Source organism: Nannobrachium achirus, assembly GCF_963921795.1.
Source record: "Nannobrachium achirus genome assembly, chromosome: 4".
Lineage (NCBI taxonomy): Eukaryota > Metazoa > Chordata > Actinopteri > Myctophiformes > Myctophidae > Nannobrachium > Nannobrachium achirus.
The window spans coordinates 54,880,304-54,898,808 of NC_137813.1; the positions used below are offsets into that span (position 1 = coordinate 54,880,304).

Consider the following 18,505-nt stretch of genomic DNA (forward strand, 5'->3'; position numbering starts at 1 on the left):
GTAGATTTAGCGACCCGGTCGGTAGATTTAGCGACCCGGTCGGTAGATTTTGCAACCTGGTCGGTGAAAACTATCGACCAGGTTGCAACCCAGTCGTAGGTCGCTAAATGATCTCGCCCCTACTGAGGCCCACTTCTCTTGCATGCCTGATAGCTGTGTATATTTGAATGGTGCTGGCCATTTCGACAAACTAGCACCATCTAGTGGTAAATAAAGATAATAACTTTGGTAGGTTCCTTATACAGTATATTGTGTTAACTGTACCTGTATTGTTTGGGGAGTTCTTATCAAAATCCTTTTTCCTCTACAGTGTTGCTGTGTCTGCTGAAAATAGTGTTGCTGTGTCTGCTGGAAATAGCCAATCTACAAGCTCACATCATGTCTGGGTAACTTCTGGGTGACTTAAAGGTGTATTCAGTGATAATGAAAGTGGCGATTTTTTGCACCATTATAATGTTCTCGTTTTGATCATTCGGAGCAGTGTTCAAAAATGTGTTTTAGAAAATCGTCCTGAAGGTGGCGCTATATGGGACAGATCCATGTTGAAGACATGAGTGTAGACATACCGTGTACCTATTTGCGTGATTTTTGGGCACAATAGGAGCTGTGTCCGTAAATGTGTTTTGCAAGAACAGGCCTCATGGTGGCGCTAGAAGAGGGGCATCTGAGAAAAGAGGAGATCCATGTTGATGAGATGTGTTTAGACATCTCTTTGTCTGTGGCAGAGCAACGCAATGAGCAGCCGATTTGGGGGCGTCATTTGGTTGTTTTTTAGCTTTTTGGAGGAGGTCTCTGGGGGTCCCTGGAGCTGCGGGGATCCCTGGAAGGGTGGAGGATGTGGATTGGCAGAATATTTCACATGGATTACTCTACCATGATTGGTCGAGGACTGGCTGGCCACCTCTGAAAACCGAATCTAGCTATGCTCGCAACACGGGCCATGGTGGAAGTTCTTATATGGTCAGCACACATTCTAGTGAGGAGAATGAATGTAAAATGTACCAATTATATTTTTAATCGAATGAAATACAATCACTGTATACCTTTAATTTCCCCCTTGGGATAATAAAGGTCTATCATCTATCTATGTCATGTTGAGACACATTGTGAGCTGGTAGATCACATTTTTAGGGATATGGTCCAATAACGAGAAGGTCACCCGCTTGGCTGTCAGAAAAAAGATAAATTAGCAAATTGCAGCCTCAATCTAACATAGTCAGAGTGGTGGAAGAATTAGTCAGATTTTTAGAACCACTGTGATATGAAACATATTTTTGCAGAGTAAACATGTTTGCAGAAACATACATAGGTCCTACAATGCCAACGTTTTTCTCTAGCGTCCTTAAAGCTAAAACAGTACAAGGAGAAATATAAATGCATCTTCATAAATCAACAATCACATAACATTCTAAATAATAAAGTTTGAAGTGAGGTCTCCTGTAAATTTAACGTAGAACAAGGGCGCCTGCACTCACTTTAGAATGAATTCTCCTTGTTTATTTAAAGTATTCCCCCCAGCAGCCGTCAGAACATGTGACAGGTGCTAATACAACAATAATGACATAAACACTCACTTTCACTCAAAGAAATGTCTTGTGACATCAAATTACTGTTTAGGGCGATTCCTTCAGTTTTTCTGTTATTGACATAAATGACTGAGCCCTTTGGCTATGTGTCAAAAAGGCAACGTTTAACATTGAGTGACTTCACACAGAGGCTCTGTAGTACTCTGAGCTCTTGCGCAACTGGGCCTGGGTCCATTGACACTCCACATTGGGCCAGTGGGCCATGTCAAACTACCTTCTGGATTCTAAAAGGACAAAATAATACAATAAAAAGTGCAAAACGGAACCCTTCTTCTGCAAGACAACTGAGTCAGCAGTGAATAATGAAGTAATTTACCCTGCATGGTGGTCAGTTTGTAAATAGTTGGACACCATGCTTTATTATTTGGACCTCCAGTTCTCACCTCTAGAGTTTGAGGTAAAAGCTGAAGTTAACTAAACCACTATGATCTTATAGAAAACTGTTGTTGATAACTTAAAGATATTTTCAGTTAAGAAAACTAGGCAAAACTAAGGAAAACTAGAGAGCCTCAAGCGCTTAGTTCTGTTTACTAAACTGCTGACAACTATTTGAGGAGGGTCAATGTGAGATTATGTATTTAGCATCCTGGAGGGCTATTCCTTATGCAAATGGCTGCCTGAGATAACATGAAACTCGACAGTGCTGCTGCTACACTTATGTTTCAACAAGAAACAGGCATCATATGGATAAAAGTGCATGCTTCAACTGTAGGAACATCCGGAATTATGTCTAGTAAGATTTTAAACATTGAATTTTAATTTTTGAACCATTTATATGTATCATTGATCTCTCGGCAACACAAGCAAAGTGAAATATTACTTAAAGGGGAAGACCACCCATTTTCAATATTGAATTATGTCATTAATATACCTTAGAGGAGTTGTGTGGAAATAGAAAAAAAGTTCCCCCCCTTCTGTGTTGCCTACAACTGGAAGATTGATTTTGGGGTTTGTATTGTAAAGTCCAGAGTGTGATGTCATCATTCTGGACTTTACAATACAAACCCCAAAATCAATCCTCCAGTTGTAGGCAACACAGAAGAGGGGGAACTTTTTTTCTATTTCCACACAACTTCTTTAAGGTATATCAATGACATATTTCAAAATTGAAAATGGGTGGTCTTCCCCTTTAAGTATTGCAGAATTATTAGCATTGGTTATGATGCCAATGGGGGGAGATTTTCAAAATGCCTACACTTTTGTGTACTATAATGGGCTGGTGGAGTGAATAGTATTTGATTAGTAGTTCTCCAATAATCAGTTAATAACATTTCCCATTCTTAGTGCATCATTTTAATTTTGATTCGTTTTAGATGATTGTATTTATTAAGATGATGATAATGATGATCATTACTACTACTACTACTACATATTCGAGTCTGGATAGACACTTTTTCTTTTGTTGTTTTGGATTGGATTGCATTTTGATGTATGAAAAGGGTTGACTAATGAATTTATTGACACATCTGTCTTGTTGCGACTTTCTTACAGCAAATAATCAACAGAATGTGTTGCAGCCTGTCCCACTGCAACCCACAAAAGCAAGGAAATATGAAGAACCCTCAGGTGGTTGCATATTTCCCTTGTGTTTTCGACCATAATCAATTCATATTTTTTCCCACTTTTATCATATTATTATAGTAGATGTATTGTTATTGTTATTATTATTGTTATTCATACATACAAGGGTGTAAAGAGAAATAAAGAGACTGGCCATGGTCATTACAGCCAAGAATCTCTTTGTTGATCTAAAGCTCTTTACATACTCTGTCTCTGATCTCTTACATAGGCCTACAGTAGCTACTGTACATATTGCATTTTAATTACCAATGACTTCAGTCAACCCAATGTCAATTCAATTTGATGTTTCACAGTGCCTGTTCCATCTCATCGAAAAACGGTGTCAGGAACTATTATTGGGCTGGCAAGACAACCAATCCAAACTGTGTCAGGGACTATTAGTGGGCCAGCACGACAACCGATCCCTCCAGGTATGAATCTGTTTCCACATCTTCTGTACTACAACCTTGTCAAATCCTACATAGCATTATTTTAACTCTTTAAATTAATTTGATCAAACATTATAAAACGCAGTGTCAGGAACATGGCATGTGCATTTAATGGCTATAAGGCACAGAGCCCATGTGAAAATAATTTATGTTTATTAAAATATTACATAAATCTACTATATGAACAGTCATCAATTTCATGAATATGGAAATGCTAAAACCATGGACATGTTTTATATTTATTTCGGGCTGGAGAGTTTTGCCTATATGGAAGTGGCTATTATCACACTAGACCTGTGTTAAGGGTTTAGTTTTTTTTTGCTTTTTAATGAAAAGCAAATATGTTTTACAACTAGGAGTAGAAAAGGAATTATCCATATGTACCCTGACCGCTAAGACACTAGGTACGTCACATTTAGCAAATACAAAGCACTTAAAAACTTTGGTCATTTTATCGCGAGCTGGCCATGTTCTTTTGATAACTTTTTTCATTTATTTTTTATATTCTTTTGGGGAAATGAGAAGAATTAAATACAATAAAAAATGAATACAAATAAATGAAAGATATTATCAAAAGAACACGGCCAGCTCACGTATTAGGAGGGCGTACAATGGTTTTGTATAGGAAGGTGGCGTGTCTGACAAAAGGTCTCCTCACTGAACACTGGATACATTCTAAATTTGGTTGTGGTGCTTTCAGTCACTATGGCCCAGCTCTGTGGAATTCTATACCAGCTGATCTAAAGTGTTTTCTGTTAAAAGCAAACTAAAGACCCACCTATTCTCACAAGCTTATAGGTTTGGAATGTATTGTATAAACTGTTATTTAATCATATGTAATTGTGTTCACTTTGTGTCATTATTATATCTGTTTTTATTCGTTTTTATTTTTAGTCTTTATTGGCATTTTCTTTTAAGCACATTGAGTCTGCGCTTGTCGTATGAAATGTGCTATATAAATAAATGTGACTTGACTTGATAAAATGAATATCAAATATCTAAATGTAAATACTGAATGATGTAACTGGGTGGGTGTTCTCAAAAGCCTGATTAGACGATAAAATGTCAAAACTCCATAGGAGTGGCTTTGTCTGTCCCGTACTTGACTTTTTGAGGATTCCCATAGATTCCCAAGGAGTGGCTTTTTCTGTCCCGTACATGTCCCGTGCATGCAGAATTGAGGATTGGTCAAGCTTCACATGACAATATGGCCCTCCAGACAAAATCATTCATTCATTCAGAATTCATAAAAATATAGAACTAAAGCACACAGAAAGTATAGATCTAGAACACAGAATGTATAGATCTAGAACACAGATTTCATAGCTCTAGAATACATAGAATAAAAATTCACCGCTTCACTTCGAACCGAGGTTTGATTATTTTAAAGTGAAATATCCCTTTAAGTCAATGTGTAAATTGTCTTGCTGAAATGTTTTTCTTTTTGTTTATTTCTTTCTGTCTTTATTTATTTTTCCCCTTAATACATTTCATGAGCTGCTTTCTGGAAGGTACAACAGAATGTTCATACCCAAAGTATGAAGTAGCATATTTTGTATAGATAAAAGCATTGTTGTATTCCTCATATCTTGTGCTGCCATGCAGTTGCTGCAATTTAGTAACTTGTTAAAGACACAATAGACACAGAGTTTTTAAATTGTTTTTATGAGAGGTTGAAAAGTGTACAGACAGTACATACAGCCTTACCTCAGTGTACTGTATGTACTCTGATGATGGCCACAGGCTGAAACATTTGAACACTTTTCAATCCTTCATGAAAATGATTTATAATGCCTTTGGGCATCTTTTCAGAGAGATGACATGTTTCTTAGACATACACACATTCTCAAACAAAGGCACTACGTTAAAGATGATTCCAGGTTTACATAGTGTAGATGCAAGTGTGCCTGAATTACAGTAGCCTGAGGGCTTTTCCGTTCTGAAAGAAAATTACTGGAATAAGGGCTGATTGAAAAACAATGTCAACCACAGAATTAGCCTATTGTATGTTCTCAAATTCCATCTGAATGCCACAACCTACTAATGAAATACTGCAACTGCAAGAGGACAGTTAAACAGGACAATCTTTGAGGGTTGCATGCCCGATTTATTTACTCCTTGCCTTTCCCTGGGTGTTTTACTGTCAATATATATGACTGTGCTGTTCATTTTCATGCCTCCACCAATGACAGCTGTGAGCCTGTGGCCGCAGGTATGTTTCTGGGTTGTCCCTCCGTCTGTCCAGCCATACGTGATGTCCATATGTCCGTCAGTCTGCCCGTCTGGCAATGGTCAAAGGTCAAGGTCACTTTTTTTTTTTATTCCATAATTTTGTAACCCATTTTTTCACCCAGTGCTAATTGGGCTCTGCTCTCCCTCTGCCGCGCCTGGGGAGACAATGGACTGACCTCATGCTTCCTTCTATGCATGAGAAGTCCAAGTTGCTTCTTTTCACCTGACAGTGGAGATTTCCCTGGTTTGGACGTAGCACGTGGAAGGAACACGTTATTCCAACCAGTTCCTTTCCCCCCATCAGGCGCCCCGGCTGGCCAGGGGGAGGCATTATTGAGACCAGGATTACGTGCATGTTTTTGTGAGGGTATCAACCCTAGGAGACACAGGGAGAACATGCAAAGGTCAAGGTCACTGTGACGTCAAGAACACTTTCATAAAATTCCTTGTGTCTCATGTTTTTTTAATGTATTTGAATGCATTTGAATGTATGAAATGTTAAAGGCTATACGAGGCTTTGAATAATTAATGTATTCACACATCTGTCTCGGTGTGATACTTTGTTTTCCTACAGAATATAATCAACATGTGTTGAAGCATGGCCCCCCGAAACCCACACAAGCAGAGGTGGAGGAAATATCACAGGCCTCAGGTGATTGCATGTATTTGTATTATTTCCCACATCAATGTCTTCATCCTTTACCATCTTTCTCTGAGCAAGCTGAAGGGATTTATTCAGTTTTCATGACAAAACGCAAGAAACAAGGCAAGTGTTCTTCTCTGCCAGGGGCACCAGTGGCTCAGGAACCAGAAGGTTTCCAGTTCGATCCCGGGCTCCCCTAGAGTTAGTGTTGAAGTGTCCTTGAGCAAGATACTGAACCCCTACTTGCTCCTGATGAGCAGGTTTGTGTTTGTATATGAGACGTATTGTGTGCAAAATGACATTTTGGCACGAGGGTGGTGCAAGGAGAACGATCATGGGATCAGCATACAAATGCCAAGGGTTCATCCTTTGAGGTGAGAGCAATCTACCCTCAGAATTGTTTTTATATCTTGTGTGCAAGTGGACAAGTGGCCCGAGGGGAGCACCATTTGACTAAACTACTAACAGCCCTACTCAAAGGTAGCCTAGTAAACTAGACTCCTCCTGCCTTCTGATTCGAATTCAAGGAGTAGAGAGTCTGGTTTATGAGGCTGGCTCAAAGGGGCCTGTGCTGTTTTTTTGAGCGGTGGTCCCGCCGCTCCTGTGATTCGCTTTCAAGATGTTACTGGCTGGCTGGCTGGCTGGCTGGCCGGCCGTGTATGTCTGTCGCCTGCCATACCTCTCCTGACCACACACACAGACCACACACACACACACGTTAAAGGAGGGGCGCTATTGAGCAGGGCAGGCAGACAACACACTCCCTCTCTCTCTCTCTCGTGCACGCACGCACACACGCACGCACGCACGCACACACGCACACACACACACACACACACACACACACACACACACACACACACACTCAGTCAAGAGATATAGAGCAGCAGCAGCAGCTCCACACAGACACACTCAGTGAAGGGCGAACGTGAACTGAACGTCCTTTGTTTTCGCTTGATGAACGAATTGTCGAACACGATCATTCTGACGCCCGTGGCCGTGAACGGCGTTCGGCGGCGTTCGGCGGCCGTTCATGCGGCGGTCCGCGCCTCCGTGCGGTCGTCTGTCCTCTCGTCTCTCTTTTCATTCACATGCTCCAATAGTACGCACTTCAAGCAGCTCCTCGTGAACGTTGATTATGCGGTGCTGTCTGCAGCTGCACTGTGAATCTCCTCCTCTCGCAAGTAAAGCCTGACTACTTTGTCATGTGTGTTGCACGGCGAAAATAGCTGATCTGCAAGCTCACACACACACGCTCCACTTCAAACGAGGTTTGATTTTTTTTACTCATAACGTAACCACTTAACCACTGTTTTTTTTATTGTTTTTGAGCGGTGGTCACACCGTCTCCTATACGTGGCCGTGTGTGTGTCCGGCCGGGAGGGGCGCTGTTCTCACACACACAAACACATACACACACACACACACACGCACACGCACACACACACACACACACACACACACACACACACACACACACACACACACACACACACACAGGGGGGAAGGGTGGGTCAGCATGTGTGGTCAAGTATTATTATTATTATTAACAAACTGAATGTTTTAGGGTCAAATAAATTAGAGTGTGTGAAGAAACTACAGCATTGTAAAGCACACTAACCCCGCTGCACCCACCCAGTAGTGCTGTTGCACAGCCTCCACGACCACCGCTCAGTTCACACGGGTGTGATTTTTTTTTCTTCTTTTGACAACAAAGATGAGGAGAAAGTGACATTTGTGCTACCTTTTTTAACAATACAAATCTCTTTTGGGGGTCCTGGCACAAACACATTTAGGGGTCTACTCCAAGAAACACATTTTCATATATTGTGATTCAACATTCGTTTCAACTTTACTCTTTAAATCATGAACCACATAAGTCCTATTTTGAATGTTGTCACACAATGGCAATGGCAGAGATAGCAAGAATAGTGACATTGTCATGCGTGGTGTCATGCGCTTGCTATTTTCACAATTTTATAATAATTTTGAGAATTCTCACCTAAAGGTGACATGCCCAAAATAGGGACACCAAGTTGAAAATGGTAGAGTGATTGGCCAATGATCCATGGGTCGGCGGTTCAAATCCCGGCTCCTCCTGTCCACATGTCGAAGTGTCCTTGGGCAACACTGAACCCCACATTGCCTCCAATGAGTCGTCGGTGTCAGCTTGTCACCATTGGTGTGTGAATGTGGCAAGTGAGGACGCTGGCGTCAACTGTTCGCCGCTTCACCTCCCAATGAATGAACCATTGTAAAGTGATTTGAGCACTTGGAAAAGCGCTATAAAAATGCAATTCATTATTATAATGTTGTTTTAGGATAAGTAGAATAAAAATGTTTCACACTTGGTTGTTGTTCTCCTACAGAGCCACAGTCCTCCCCACAAGCAACACCTAAGGAACCAAGTAGGTTATCCAATCTATTAACACAAATAGACTTTAATACTGAACTTTAATGTGTTTAAATTGTATGCAATTTGTCTTAACAGCAGACTTAAGCAGAAAAGCAAGAAAAGAGGAGAGAAGAGGCAAGTGTATAGTAGTATATTGTCTGTATACTGTAGATATTCAGATATCCAATTCATATGATACACAAGAATATGAATCAATATGATTTTAGTCAATACTGTAATAACAATTCTAACAATTTAACAGCGGTGTGGGGACAAATGATGAGTTTCAAATAAATCAAACTAATCTTTCTAGCATCCAGAGACCGTAGGATCCTTCTCCTGGGCTGCCCTGCGTCAGGGAAGAGCACTGTTGGGAATGCCGTCTTGGGAAAGAAGCTTTTCCCTGTGCGACCACCTTCTTCAACTGCCGTTGACGAGGGCCTGGACTCACTCTTGAAGAAGACACAGAAGGTGGACGGCAGGAGAGTCACTGTGGTGGACACACAAGGGCTGAGGGACCCTGGACAAACTGATCAGGAGAGGTACAACCGTGAGCTGTCAAGGTGGCTGGCAGAGAGCTACCCTGGCCCCCACGCCTTTGTCTTTGTGATGGACCTGCATTCTTACCAACAAACATCATCACAAGGCGCGGACAAGGTGAACTGGGTTACCGAGGGAGAGGCAGAGGAGAGCAGGGCCACACAAGAGACGGAGGAAAAAGCACAGACGCAGACAAGCGAGCCGCTCAGCAAGGGGACCGAACATGACAGCGACGTGGAAAAGGGAGGAAAGAAAAACGAGGAAGAAGGAACAGAGCAGAAGGCGAGGGCACCGTCAGTGGTGGAAGAGCGTCATGAAGAGCAAATCCCTAAGACCGGTACGGCTGTGGGTTTGCTGAGCATCCAACAGTATTTCGGGACAGAGGCTTTAAAGTACACCATCTTGGTGTTTACTTGCGGAGACAAGTTGAGTCACAAGCATCGCAGGGACCTGCTAAAAGATGACCAACATTTAAAGCAGCTCATTGAGATGCTTGGAGATAATCAGCATCTTATCAGCAGCAAGAGCTGGGAAAAGAAAGGGCAGGGAAAGACACTGATGAGACTTATAGATGCCATGGTAGTCAAAAATGGTGGGAAATACTTCACTGATAACAGCCTCATGGCTATGGCCACAACAGGACAGAGGGAACGAAGGGTCACATTAGCTCAGAAATTGCCAATACCCTTCTTTATACCGATTCCCCCTGTCCTTGCAACACTAGATTTGTCACCAGCGGGAATAGAGAGGTTGCAAAAATTACTGCGGAAGATGGCTCTTGGGGCAGCTGCAGGAGCCGTAGTAGGGGGAGCACTTGGAGTTTCCATGAAGATGGTTACATTTGTCCTGGAGCGAATGGGTCCAAGTATGATAGGTTATGCTTCATTGCTGATCATGCCTCTAATACTAGGGAGTTCCTCCGGTTCTTCTGCTGGGCCTATAGATCTCAGTTCTCTTTCTGGCGGGGTCATCGGTGGTTTCTTTTTAATCATGAGCATGGTAGGCGCTGTATTGGGTAGCATTATCGGTAGCCAAGCAGCACTCCCAGCACCGGCATGGAAAGAGGCTGTTAAGATGGGCGCGATGGCTGTCTATAATAAGGAGAAGGCTGCTTTTTTGTTGGCAGTGAAATCGGTTGCCCGCAAAGTACGCGGTGCAACTGCGAATCAGGAATCTCAACAGGCTGGGGAAGGAGAAGTGGGAGGGAATGGCACACAGGAAAATGGACAGATTGAAGATACTCCCACAGAACCGGATGCTGAGGCTAAGAGCAAGGACCAGGAAGCAGACAATCTACAAGCGCCTGCAACATCTGTCACAAGTGGAAAATCTGATCAGGGAAAAGCAACGCCTGAATCAGCATCAGGTACCAGCAAATTTGATCAAGGAAAAACTACCCCTGAATCGGGATCAAACGCCCACAAATCAGATCAGGGAAAAACTTCCCCAGAACAGGCATCAAGCACCAGCAAGTCTGATCAAAGAAAAACTACCCCTCAATCTACATCGCACTCTGGCAAAACTGATCAGAGTGATACTGTGGTCAAATCTGCATCAGAGAAAAACGCTCAAGACGAAAATGGGCAGACAAACACAAACAACGGCTCTGAAACCGTTGCGAAAATGAAGGCGCAGTCTAAAACCCATCACAATGAAGACGCAGACGAATCTAGCCTGAAATCTGGTTCAGAAAAACGTGTCAGTTTCAAACAGCCTCTGCCATTAGAGAATGGCAAACCTTCTGAGGAGCGCATCAGTAAGGGAATAGATGCAGAGGTCAGTGTTAGAGACCCCAGCTCAGTGTTGAAAAAGCCCAGAGCAATGACACAGGTTTAAATGGACCATTTCCCTTACTGAGTTGACTCATGGCCCAGTGCTATTATTTGCATCATATTAGTCTCTCAAGGTCAGACTCTGATGCTACAGAGAGAGAGGGCACCGTTTTTCCCTTTTATTTCGAGGATGGTTAGCCAGATTGGCATCATATTGACCTCCCAATTGTCCATGAAGCTTAAAGCAGAGACAGCATAAGATCTTGCTGGTCTTATACCCATTGCTTGCCAAGAGCAGATGTGACAGATTTCCAGTGGTTACATTCATTCAGTTATTGCCAGACCCATGAAATGGGTAGGCCTACATAAGCAAATGTCGGTCCGGGTTTTCTATATAAAGGGTATATATGATGATGACATGATGATGACATGCCTACAAAAGGCATGATGTCATAAATGATGATGACAGACAGGGGGTCTGGCACAACCAGGTTGACCTGGTCTAGTTACTTATTACTTGCGCCAGCAGATCCCAAGTACGGGGATGTATGTGGCTGACTGAGTACAAAGGCAGGGCCTTTAGCCAATGAGGGAGCATCGTTCTCTGTGACGTCACCACCAAAAGAAAAGGTCTCACATACCCACATACCCGCAGACAGCTGAGCCACATACTGTACATACAGACAGCACTGATCACCCTACTTGCATGCTCTTCTGGCACACAAGTAGGCCATATTTGGCTATGAGTGCACGACACAAGTTGGCACCTCAACAGAGTGAGGTCTAGTTAGCTTGTGTTGCAGGTTGTAGGTCATTTTTATTTAAAGATTATTTTAGATTACCACTATTTATTTAAATCCAACTGTGTTTGTACCAGATGCTTTGTTCATAATATTGTAGAAAAGGTCTCTGAAAACATTTGTGCTGCCTCTACTGAGTGATTTAGTTGTACAGTCGGTCAATGTACAGTTTATATATTTAGTCTTGACTTCTATGACTTTTATGTAACACAGATCTGTGTCAAATATAAAGCACGTTAAAAATAAGACCTATTATTATTATTACCGTATGTAGTTGATGTATTCTGGTGACATTCTTTTTTTTCTTCTTTTTTCTTCCCTTGCTATAAATTAAAATAAATTAAATTTATACTTTAAACTGTACAGAGCTGTCTTGGATCCTTTCTAAGTTCACCATCTTATTTTTTCACTTTTTTGATACCCACTACAATGGGAATGAACTTAAAACATTTGTCCTGTAAGTAACCAAACCCTCTCCAAAGAGCAGCTGTTATCAGTTTGCCAAACTCACAGACTCACACAGTGCTTCATGTTTTATCTAATACACTAGACCTTACCCGTTTGAAGATATGTGCTCCAATATATGTGCAGAGTGTGGGTTATGGAGAAATTAACTGTAACTGGTGCGTGTGTGAGAAAATGTGGGAGCATCATAATGTAAGGAGCAACCCATGGAGGAGTGTATATTTTTTGATGGATACAAATAATTTAACAGCTAAATTAGGTGAATAGAAGTATGGGGATGTATGCGCCATACCCGTCGGAAGATAAGACACACATCAAATGCACCCGGTGCATTAGTGACCCGTGCATGCAGGCAAACCACATATATGAGAGAGAGACAGAGAGAGAGAGAGAGAGAGACTGCAACATTCCTAACTGTGAGATTGGTGTGTGTTAGACTTCAGTCCGCACGTCACCACCCCCTGTCGGTGGGTGGTTTGTTGTGGAAAAGCATTTACTGACTGACTGAGTGACTGACCTCCTACTGACTGACCCGCAAAATTATAGTATAGATAGTACATAAAGATTTTGATTTTGAAATCCTCTTATGTGAAAACTACAATCCTTCCTGGTTTCATCTAAACCCGTACTAGCTTGAGAACACTATGAGGATTCCGTGAACATTGCATTTGTTTTATCACCCAAAATGCACATCAACAGCATGATAGTGTTCCCTTAAGACCTCCTGTGTCTGTCCGACACTGCATCCTTCTGTCATAAAAGAAAGAAAGAAAGGAAAAGGAAAAAAACACAAAAAGAAAAGAACAAGAAATAACATGACGCAATTTCTGGACTATATTCAATTTGAGTCCGTTTTCAACCATAGTGTGGTATGCTATGTATTCCTGTGGGATCTTTTTGCTAAAATGGATATTTTTTTCTTTTTCTTTTTTGTATTTTTGGCTTTTATAGGGACCAGAAAATGATGGGGTGAACCCCAGAAAGAGAGGGAGAGGTCAGAAAACTTTCTGGGGGTTCACTTCAGTTTTTACCCTCTCAAAACTATTCTTGCATCTATTTCTGTTAACCTATTGTTATAATATTAGAAACTTGTATATGGATGTTTTTGGAGCTGTGTGCAGCTCCCTATACATGGCTGTGTGGGTCTGTGTGTGTGTGTCTGTCTGTCTGTGTGTATGTAGCCTGACTTCGGCGCGTAACTAGTGCCGCACCATTTACGCCACTCGCGCAATATATACATCAAAATGTGCGGCTCGGCCGGGAATGGTGTTCTATTACCTTTCGTTCCGATCCGCCTTACCATGCCGACGTAATCGGCAAAAAACGACGCTTAATTGTCCCCATTGACTTATAATGGGACAATGCAAGAAATCACTTTCAAGTATTCTTCTCTCGTAAACCATAGGAGCTACAGTTTCAAACCTCGGAGAGGAGATTCATAATGATTTTAAGAATGAATAGAAAAATAATTACATCACTCGGCCTCATGGTGGCGCTATAACGGCCCACTTTACGTTTTGCCCCGTAACTCTTGAACCGTAGATCGGAAAATTAAAATTCTTTTTTCCCTGGATTCCTTGGGTCAAGACGCATCTCCCCATATAGGCCACGCCCATTTGCGCCAGGATAGATTTTCCGCCATCTTGAATTTTCTCCAAAACACACTTTTTGCTCCTTTTCCTACATATTTTCTTCAAATGTCACAAAAATCGGTACACATGATCTACACACACACACACACACACACACACACACACACACACACACACACACAGCTCCACTTCACACGGGTGTGATTTTTAAGTATATTGCATAGCACTACTCCCTGTATAGACACTGGTCATTTGGGCCAGAATTTCCACAATATCTTCAAAACACAGTTTTGCCACTAGTCCTACGCATTTTGTCCAAAACTCACATAAATCGGTCCAGATTATCTCAGGTATTAATTGTGATCAAGATGTATCAACTAGATTTGTCTGATGCAATTTCATGAACGGGGATCCACCTGAGGTCGTCGGTCAGTAACAGGTTAAAAAAAAATCTTTTCCAAACTCTCAGCCGTCACTCTCAGACTCTGAGACCCTCATCCACGCTTTTATCTCCTCCCGCCTGGATTACTGTAACAGTGTCTTGTTCGGGCTCCCCAACAAAGCCCTGGACAGACTGCAGTTTATGCAGAACTGAGCTGCCAGAGAGTGCTCACCCGTACCAAACCCTTGCAGCATATCACCCCCACCCTCAAACGCCTCCACTGGCTTCCGGTTAAGTGCATCTGCATCACCTTAAAACTGCCTATCTATTGCCCCTTCAGACCTCCTTGAGGATTCATCCCCAACCTGAGATCTTCTGACTTGGGGATAGAGCTTTCAGTGTGGCAGCCCCTGCCCTCTGGAACTCTCTCAACATGGCGACTCGCCAGATGCCAACATTGGACTCTTTAAGTCTGCACTGAAGAGACATTTTTTGTTCAGGCTTTTGGAAAATAGTGTTTATTTTTGGTATTGTTAAGCGTCCTTGGGTTTTTGAAAGGCGCTATATATAAATTCAAGTCCTTATTGAGTGGTGCCTCCTGTAAGGAGCTAACCGCACCTACATCTGGCTTTGTCCGTTTGTCCTGAGAAAAGGGTCGCCAAGGGTCACATTGGCCAAGCTTTGTGGGACACTTAATGAAATTAACTCATTAATAGCACTGCTCACCCCACACTGGGTGTGATTATTATTATTTAATTTTTTTTTTAACTTAATATTATTCGTATAGAATTTTCCCCATTTTAAAATACAGGCAGGACATACAGGGGTACTGTACATAAAACAATACAAACCAAGGAACAAAACACAGCGTACAACAAAATACAGTAAGACATTTTTATTATTATTAACTGTCTGGACAACTGTAGGAGACCGATTGCTCAGCAATCCATTGCAGCTAACTGGCAGTCTTACTGACGGTGATCTCACGGGCAGGGTCTTCACGGCGCGAGTGTCTCCAGCTGGCTGGCTGGTTGGTGTCGTCTGTGCCACCTCTCCTCCAGAAACTGCCCTCCTCTCTCTGCGGGCGATGCTCTCTGAAGCTTCCGCTGGGTCTGTCCTCTCCCTCGTCCTCACCACGGAAGCAGAGCTGGCCCCAACTGTCCTCTTTAGCCTTGTCTCTGTCACGCCAACCACCAGGTCTATCATCAACCCCGCTGTGTCTAAGGCCCCTGGAGATGTCTATGCCTCTACGGGGCATTTTGTCAAACCTGCGTCGGGAGCCTTGGTTATCACTGAAGGTGCGCCTGGGGTGCTCTTCCTCACCTCCACGCCACGAGACTCGCTCCTCTTCAAAGTCCCTCTTCAAAGTGCCTCGTCTTAAGGCCGGCTCTCTCTCTTCTTTGTCGTCCTTACGGCCCTCCTGTCTCCATGTCTGACCCGTCACCCCTAAGGGAGCCCTCATCTCCTCTTCGCACAGGCGTTCACGGTCCTCAATCTCCTGCTGACGGGCACGCTGTATGCGCTCCTGCTCCTTCAACTTACGCTGTTTCTCTTCTTCCTTCCTTGCCTCCTCCTCGCGCCGCTCCTGCTCAATGCGCTCCCGTTCCACAAGCTCTTCCCTGAGTTGTTCCTTGCGGATACGCTCGGCCTCTTCCGATTTTTGCTGGTAGAAGGCATTCCTCCTGTCCTCTTTGCGTTGCCTCTTCTTTTCCTCCAGACGCTTCTTCCTCTCCTCCATCAAGCGTTCGTTGAATGCCTTCAGCTTTCCCTCATAAATTAAGCTGCGGGATGCTGTTATTTTGGACACAAAGTTTTCTTTTTCCTCCATCATCCTGGACATGAGCTTCTTTTGCTCCAAGGCTTTCTCATGCTCCACTTTCATTTCGCGGATCCTCTCTTCCTTCTGAAGCTCCCACAGCTCCATGTCCTTGACGCGCTGCTCCTCATAAGTCTTTTTGATGAGGGGAATCTCCTCTATTCTTTTTGCTCGCTCAAAATAGTCAATCTTCTTCTCTTGGTTCTTTAGACGGTCTTGAAGTTTCTTCTTGTCCTTCTCCAACTGCTCCACCTGTTTGGTCATGATGAAGTTTGTGTCCAGCTCCTTAATGTCCTCAAAATCAATATCTTTGAGGGCTCTGGCTCCCAGTTCGGTCTTCTTTATCTGCTCCAGCTGCTCGCGCACCGTCTTTTTCTTTATCATGTCATGCTCCTGAGTAATGCGCTCCATCTCGCGTACCTTGGCCTCCTGGCGCAGGTACTCCTCCTCTGCCTTACGGACTTTCTGCATCTTGGCATCGTGTTGCTCCTGTTTCTCCTTCCCTCGCTGGATGGTCAGGCTATCCAGATGCTCCTTACGCTCCTCAATGGTCTGTCTGCGGGCCAGGATGCGCTGGTGCTCCTTGTGGCTGTTCTTCAGGTAGGCAGCGATGGCTTGCTGCCCCTGCAACTGGCACTCTTGCAGGATGGAGTCAGGCTTGATGATTTGGATGGCAATAGCCAGAGAAGAGTCGATGACCATCAGCTGGTTCCTCATCTGCTCTGAGGGCATGTTCTGCAAGAACGGACCAATTGGGGAGTCCTCTTTGGTTGAGTGGTTCAGGCACGAACCAAAACTCAAGGTACGAGAGGCATGGTCAATTTTAACCTGCAAATCACAGTGTCGGGCAGCATCCACAATGGAGCGCTCCAGCTGGAAGGCATTCATGAATGGAACCATGGAGGCCAGATGGTTGAACTCAATGCTCTGATAGATCTGAGCAACCTGTTGCAAGAGCCGAATGACAGTGTTACTCTGCAGGTGAGGGACATACTGCTGGAGGTCAGTCTCCTTCTCTGCTTGGTCTCTAACCCAGTTTAACACCGTGGTCACTCTCCCACTCAGGTTAAGTGGGTGGAAGTCTACCTCCAGCCAGCTGTAAAGTTCCTTCACTTCCAGTACAACGTACTGCTGCATGTTTAAACTCAGCATGTCATTGATGAGGCTCTGGCGTGTTGGTGGGGACTGCAGGAACCCTAAAAGGTTGGCCAGTCTGTGGTGTTTCTCCGCAATAACGCCATCCATATCCAGGAAACGAGCAATGTCTGTGCGCTCAGGGGTTATGGGGATGGAAAGTGTGGCCAGAAGCACCCTGGTGGACATCCTCTGCATCTCCTCCTGGTTGAGGTTCTTGCCCATCTCCACAGAGAGATGGTAGAGTCGGTGGAGGGTGCAAGCATGGAAGAGATTATTCCCACACTTCCAGAACACAGTAGACAGCTTGTTGTAGTAGTTGGCCATCAGTTTGGGTTTGGGAGGCTTCTTGAAGAGGGAAAATAAGTTGTGGATGTCCTCAGCAGACTTGAAGGCTTCTTGCCAGAGCTCCATGCTTATGGCAGTGTCTAGCTTCACCAGTCGTGTCTCCAAGAGCATAGACTGGGTATCTAAGTTGTCCAGTTTGAGAGCATGGTGGCGCTGGATCAGACTCAGATGCGTGCGCAAGTTGTCACAGAGCTTTCGGAACTCATTCTTGCGGGTGTACTGAAGGCAGAACTTGAAAGCCAGCAGGGCAATGTCATGGTAAAGGCGCTCCACCTTGCAGCTGTTGCCCAGCAAGTCCAGGCAATGGCGGTAGGCCTCCCATAGGAACTTCACCCGGGGGGTGAGCAGAAGGTGGTCAGTACGATCATGAGTGTCCTCTCCACTCACAGCACTCAGGAGCACACTCTCTGGTGTCTGGATGTTATCCAGATCATCTATATCCAGGACCATCTGCTGAGACTTTTCTTTGGCAGCCTCTGCCTTCGCCTCAGCCATCGCCAGGTAAGCCCTGATCACATCCTCAAGGGATTTGACGTTCACCTGTTGGCAAATGGTCTTGTACTGGTAGAGCCCCTCTTTGGCCAGGTGGCTTTGCCACAGATCCACACAGAGCTCCAGGTACTTCAGCATAATGCGCTCGTGGTCCTTCTTCCATGTTGTCCTATGCTTCTTGCTCTTTATAACAGTGTAAAGAACATCCAAAGCGTGCCTCTTCCTGCCCACCTCCAGGTACTCGTTTGCTCGTTTGAGAGCATTCTCTAGATCTCGAAAATCTGTCGGCATTCTGCTTT

General features: G+C 43.8%; 1 protein-coding gene across 1 annotated transcript; it reads right to left on the reverse strand.

Moving 5' to 3' along the window:
• Positions 1-15,371: 15,371 nt before the first annotated feature.
• Positions 15,372-18,497, reverse strand: LOC308283003 (eukaryotic translation initiation factor 3 subunit A-like; the record flags this gene model as incomplete). The annotated part of the gene is made up of 1 exon (XM_080723390.1): positions 15,372-18,497. The coding sequence occupies one exon, from the start codon at positions 18,495-18,497 to the stop codon at positions 15,372-15,374; it is 3,126 nt and encodes a 1,041-aa protein (XP_080579516.1).
• Positions 18,498-18,505: the final 8 nt, after the last annotated feature.